The sequence below is a fragment of the Bison bison genome, unplaced genomic scaffold (genome assembly GCF_000754665.1).
Source record: "Bison bison bison isolate TAMUID 2011002044 unplaced genomic scaffold, Bison_UMD1.0 scf7180017864473, whole genome shotgun sequence".
Lineage (NCBI taxonomy): Eukaryota > Metazoa > Chordata > Mammalia > Artiodactyla > Bovidae > Bison > Bison bison.
Genome location: NW_011495034.1, coordinates 13,055,499 through 13,062,232, shown reverse-complemented (window position 1 = coordinate 13,062,232; position 6,734 = coordinate 13,055,499). Strand labels below are relative to the sequence as shown.

Sequence of the window (6,734 nt, the reverse complement as noted above, 5' to 3'; positions counted from 1 at the left end):
AGTACTCATGCTGACTTGGCGTGGTCTTCTTCCCTTAACCTGATGTAGTCTTTGTTGTTGCAATTACCCATTTCTATGCTATTCTATTTTGGATGAAGTTGATGAAGAGTACCTCCCTTCAAAATTTGTTTGCTCATCCCTGTTTTCAAAGGAATTATCATGTCTTGCATACTTGACTCTCAAGATGACAATTTACAAACTAAACTTCTACTTGAGTAGTCTTAGGAAGGTCTTTTTTTTTTTTTTTTATAAGCTCCAAATCTAATTTTGTCTCTTAAAATTTCATAGAACTTCTTATTGCTTTTCAAGCAACATAGGCTAGAAACAATATGTTATACTCTTAATTGTATAATATATACTGTGGTATTTCAAAAGCCTTTAGAAATTACTCTGCTTTCTTATAAACTTCATTTTACAAATCAAAGTAAATTATATATGTTAATCAGAAGTTACTGTTAAGAGTGGTAGAGAAGAGAAAGAAATGAGTAAAATGCATGAACATAGATTTTTACCATGTATGGGACAGTCTTTAAATTGTGGAACTTTCTTTTATGTACATTTATTTTTAAAAAATTGTAGTATAGTTGATTTACAATGTTGTGTTAGTTTCAAATGTACAGCAAAGTGATTTAGTTATGCACACACGTATTTTGTATTCAGATGCTTTTCCCTTATAGTTAATACAAAATATTGAATATAGTTCCCTGTGCTGTACAGTGGTGGATCTTTCTTGGAAAAAGGGAATTTGTGAGTTTCTTTGAACAAATTTAGGAGGCCTCTGTGCTTAGTCACTCAGTTGTATCTGCCTCTTTGCAACCCCATGGACTAGTAGCCTGCCAGCCTCCTCTGTCCATGGGGATTCCCCAGGGAAAAATATGGAGTGGGTTGCCATGCCCTCCTCCAGGTGATCTTCCCAGCTCAGAGATAAAACCCAGGTCTCCCACATTACAGGAGAATTCTTTACCAGCTGAGCCACCAGGGAAGCCCTCGGAGGCCCCTAGAATATATTTTGTGATAACATTTTCTTTGCTATCTCTCTGAGTCTCTCCAGGCTGCTATAACAAAATATCATAGACCAGGTAGTTATGCACAACAGACATTCATTTCTCACAGTCTGGAGGCTGGGAAGTTCAAGATCACAGTGCTAGTGGATACAGTGTAGTGGCTGGTGAGAACCCAGTTCCTGGTTCATAGCCATCTTGCTGTCTTCACCTGCTGGAAGGGGCAAGCCAACTCACTGGGGCCTTCTTTATGAAGGCTCTAATCCCATTCATGAGGGCTCTGCCCTTGTTAAACTAAGCACCTCCCCAAGACCTCACCTCCTAATACTATCACATCAGGCATTAGGATTTCATTATATGAATTTGATTGGGATACAACTATTTAGACCATACTTTAGGCAAATTTGGGCTTCCCTGGTGGCTCACATGGTAAAGAATCTGTCTACACTGCAGGAGACCTGGGTTTGATCTCTGAGTCAGGAAGATTCCCGTGGAGAAGGGAACGGTAACTCACCCCAGTATTGTTGCCTGGAAAATTCCGTGGACAGAGGACATGAGTCTGGTGGGTACAGTCCATGGGGTTGCAAAGATTCGGGTACAACTGAGTGACTAACACTTTCATTTCACTTTTTTTTTTTTCTTTAAAGCAAATCTAGGAGGTTCCTAGAATATCACTTAGTAATAACGTCTTCTTTACCATCTAACATATCTGTGTGTGTGCGTGCACTCATGCTAAGTCTTGTCTGGCTCTTTGTGACCCCGTGGACTGGAGTTGCCAAGCTCCTCTGTCCATGGAGTTTTCCAGGCAAGAATACTGGAGTGTGTTGCCATTTACTTCTCCAGGGAATCTTCCCAACCTAGGGATCAAACCTGCATTTCTTGCATCTCCTGCATTGGGGTGGATTTTTTTTTTTTTTAACTACTGGCACCACCTGGGAAGCCCCCAATATATTTGATTTTATTAAACTATTTATTTATTTAATTTTGGCCAAACTGCACAGCATGGGTGATCTTAGTTCCCTCATGAGGGATTGAACTCATGCCCCCTGCATTGGAAGGACAGAGTCTTAAGCACTGGACTGCCAGGGAAGTCCCCTAATATATTTGATTTTTGTTAGTAGTGTTCTTACAAAAATAAAAACCTATGTCTTGGGTTGTTCATAATTAAATTAACTAGTTCCAGCCTGTTACCTATCTAGAGTTGGCCACTGTCCCTGCCTTGGTGTGTCTGTGTAATTAAGTTTACCATCCGTCTCTACCTCTCAGTCTCAGTACAAAGCAAAATTTCAGTTGGTAAAAGATGATAATCCTATGTGTGTGTTGTTTGGTGAATTTGACCTTTAAGGAAGAAAAATGCATAAGCAAAATCTTTGTACTGGTCCAGATTTTGAAATGAGCCGCCAGCATGCTTTGTTTTCAGGTCCGTATTGTGGAAGCATGACTATGCCCAAAGAGCTTTTGCTGAACACCAATGAAGTAACTGTGCGCTTTGAGAGTGGATCCCACACTTCTGGGCGAGGTTTTTTGCTAACCTATGCCAGCAGTGACCATCCAGGTATGGCGGAATAACCAGCATGAATCTGTAAATCTTTATCTGTCTTAGAATTTCTCTTGCTAGTCATCATCTCTGGACAGAACTGTGACCTCAGAATCAGAATTGAGATGTGAGGGAAGAGAGGAACACAGTGTCTTCATAGGTATTTAGTTAGGTCTGAACTGAATCCTTTCATAACATGTGTTAGATTGATTACTGACGTATATGGGAGAGGGTTGACTTAATTTTCCAAGAAACCTTGGATTGTGTATCTTTAGGGATATGCGCCTGACCCTCCTGAGGTCTGGCTGTTCTCTGGGACTCTCCCCCAACCCCCTTCTTAGTCCAGGAAACAAGCCTTTTAAGCAGTGATATCCCCTGCCCCAGCCCTCATACACGCCAGCGCACCAGCCTGGGAGCATGCAAGGAGAGAAGGATGAAGTCGCTGTCACCGAGTGCCCCATTCATCAAGCTGGCACATCAGCAGGAGCGAAGAGGAGCATGAACACGGATGGGGAAGGAAAACACGGCCTCTGTTCCAGGTCTCCAACTCCAGTCACTTCCGTGCAGCCCAGGACCTCTCCAGGGCCTCAGAGGAGCCCAGAGTTTCTGCTCAGTTCCCTGAAAGAACTCTGAGAACAGGGTACTCCATTTATTTCCTGCTCAGCCAACCAGATCTGAGCAATCCTAGCAGGCCCCAGCATGGCCAGTGATTAGCATAGGTTGCTTCCTAAGAACCACTGAAAAGATTAAGCAAAGAACTCCTGCAGCAAGTATATTTTGGAAACGATCCTAGGTGCCATCTGAAAGCACACAAATCCACAGCATCTTCGCGTTTCCACTCTTAGTGTAAGTTCAGTTCTATAAGTTGCTTCAGAGAGCACCTTTCTTTTAAGTGTTTGGACCTCATTGATCAAAGCTGATAGGTACTTTGTGTTCCAGCTAAATGCCACTAGATAAAATGTCAAATTAAAATGTTCCTGAACTTTCTCTGTAAACCACATGGGCTCTTGAAATTGTTTTCTACCTGCCAGTAAAAGGTACGTGATCTTTGTAGGTGTGTAGTTAATAGTAACAAACCAACGTTGTTTTTTGGTTGGAAAAAGATTCTGTTACCATCCACTGGATAAATGGTGAAGAACCGTCATGGATGGTAGAAAAGAAAGATGAAGTGGAAGTAATGAAATCCTGGGGATAGTGTATCAGTTTTTGTTTATTTTTAAACAGAAAAGTTCAGATAACTAGAGAATAAATAAATACTTTTCAGAAACTGTTTCATTTTAAAAGAAATCTTTAGAACATGAGTGTCCTAACTTCTATTCAGTCTGCTAACTGCAGTTGTCTTTATTTATGACAGATTTAATAACATGTTTGGATCGAGCTAACCATTATTTGAAGACAGAATACAGGTAAATACAGTGTTCTACTTGTGCTGCAGTCATTTGTTGCTGAATATTTTGTTTTCCTTGACATTAAGCCAGATAAAGTACCTTTATTTGTGTCGATTTAAAAAATCATCTCTGTTGTAATGAGTCAGGAATATTTGGAACGGTTTCTTATACAGCAGAGATCAGCAAACTTTCTGTCAAAGGCCAGGTAGTAAATATTTTAGGTTTTTCAGGCCATGCAGTCTTTTTTTATCTGTTCATGCAGTTCATGCAAAAGCAGCCATAGACAGTATGTGTGTGAACGAATGAGCATGGCTGTATTCTGATAAAACTATTAAAAAAAAAAAGTGCAGGTTGGATTTGGCCAGTGGGTCATAGTTTGCTGACCCCTGAGTTCTACTCCAGTACCAGTGTGCCAAAATGGAGTCTAGAGTGCATTTATACCCGGCCAGCATTTGGGAGTGACTTTTGTGATTCTGGAGGGGGTTCATTTTCTCTTTCCCACAGGAAGTAGACCTACTGAGAATAGGAGATGAAAAGTTTCACTCCAGCCTTACTGTAACTGGAGAAATTACTTGATCTCTTTGATGTACATTTTCTCATTTCTAAAACAAGAGCCTAGAGGGGATTTCTCAACCTTGGCACTACTGGTATTTTGGACGATTTGTTCTCGTGAAGAGCTGTTCTGTGCGTTGTGGATAATAACAGCATCCCTAGCCTGTGTGTGCCAGTTGTGATAAACATCTCCAGACATTTCCAGATGTTTCTGGGTGGGCAGAAATCACCCCTAGCTGAGAACCACTGGTCTAGAAGTCATTGTCAACAAAAACACTAAGACAGCTCTTAACTCCTTAGAGTGTTTTCTTAGTGCCAAGTACAGTTCCCTGGATTTTGTATATCAATAGCTACACAATAAATAAGTATACTCCAAAAGTCAAGCTCAAGGGTCCATGGTCCTGTCCATCTAACATTCTAATAAATGAGATTCTTTTATATGCATAATCAACCCTACTGTTTACTAATATGAAGTCTAGTTCAGAAAAGACAAAACAAAGATGACCAATAATTCAATGTTGCCCTTAAAGTTGCTGTTCATCCAGTGTGGACATTCACCAGCATTTTCTTTCCATCTGTGTATAGTCCCGGTGGTGTCTAGGCCTTCGGGTTAGAGAAAGGAATATGCTCAGCCCCACAGTGTGATATTATGGTGCCAGATCATCTAAGCTGTGGGCCAGCCGATTTGTACTGTTTAGTTAAAGATGAGGTATGATGACTAGGACAGAGCCATAATCCTTCATCTATCATGAAATGTAGAAAATATAGAAAGTTGGAAAAGTCAAATAATTTTTGTGATTCATTTGGTGGCAGCACCTGATTAATGTGACCATAGATTCATCTGACAGCAAAATTGGACTAAATTAAACATGAGGCTGTTTTATCTTTATCCTTTTGGCCCAATACAACTATCCATGTATTTGGTAGAGATGTGGAAGTTCTGATTAATACTTGCAGACCTCAGGAGGGTTTTATATCATGTACACTGTTAGCACTGTTTTGCTTTTCCAAAATCCTTCAAACTCTGAATTCTGAAATATATCTGGCTCTAAGGGCTAGGATAAGGAACTATAAGCCTGTAATAGGATTTCCATTATTTCTGTTTCTTAATTCCTTGATTATTGCTGCAGTGCTGGATTCCATTAGGTCAATGGGGAAGAATTATAAACCATGTACTTGGGTAGTTTTGATAATTAGGTGTTGTCACACATCTAACTTGCTAAGTCTGCAGGAGGAAATTGAGAGGAAATGAAATAAAAGCAGCTGCTATTTTGGAATCTGTTTGGGCTGGTACATTCTTCTTGACCAAACCAAACAAACATTATTGTAATATGGTATATATAGAAACAAGGGCTTATGGCATTCATCTTCAAAGCTGTCAATGTTCACGTAATGTTCTGAGTTTCCTTCTGCATGTTTTTTAGATGAATAATTGTCTTTCATAGCCTATTGATATGTTGATGCTGGAAGGAACTACAGAAGAGGAAACTGAATTTAAAGGGGATTATATGCAATATTCGGGGTCACACAGCTAGTTAGGTAGTAACAGAGCCCAGGTCACCACAGCCTAAGCCCCTTCAACCAGACCATATGCCATGACATGTTTCTGGAAAGTTTCTTGAAAAATGACTCTTAAGTGGAATCCTAATTGTAAATGTACCTATTTTAGTCAAACTCATAGAAACAGAAAGTAGTTGCCAGGGGCTGGGATTAGGGGAAATAGGGAAAGGCTAATAAAAGGGTATATAAACTTCCAGCTATAAAGATGAATAAGGTCTGAGGATCTAATGTGTAACATGGTGACTATAGCTGATAACACCACATTGTATAATTGAAATTTGCTGAGAGAGTAGAGGGACTTTCCTAGTGGCTCAGGGGTGAAGAATCCGCCTGCCACTACAGGAGACACGGGTTCAATCCCTGAGTTGGGAAGATCCCCTGAAGAAGGAAGTGGCAACCCACTCCAGTATTCTTGCCTGGGAAATCCCATGGACAGAGGAGCCTGGCAGGCTACAGTCCATGGGATTGCAAAGAGTCGGATATGACTGAGTGACTTAGCAGCAGCAGCAAGCGTGGTGGTGGTGGTTTAGTCACTAAGTTGTGTCCAACTCTTGTGACCCCCTGGCCGGAGTCCTGCCAGGCTTCTCTGTCCATGGGATTCTCCAGGCTAGAACACTGGAGTGGGTTGCCATTTCTCCCACTTAAATGTTCCCACCACAAAAATATATATGTACGTGTGTGTGTGTGTGTGTGTGT

General features: G+C 40.8%; 1 protein-coding gene across 1 annotated transcript in view; it reads left to right on the top strand.

Moving 5' to 3' along the window:
* DCBLD1 (discoidin, CUB and LCCL domain containing 1) overlaps positions 1 to 6,734 on the top strand; it is a 76,329-nt gene that overhangs the window by 43,395 nt on the left and 26,200 nt on the right. Inside the window, 2 exon segments of the mRNA XM_010861960.1 lie at positions 2,422 to 2,556; positions 3,893 to 3,944. Coding sequence (XP_010860262.1) covers positions 2,422 to 2,556; positions 3,893 to 3,944 — 187 coding nt within the window.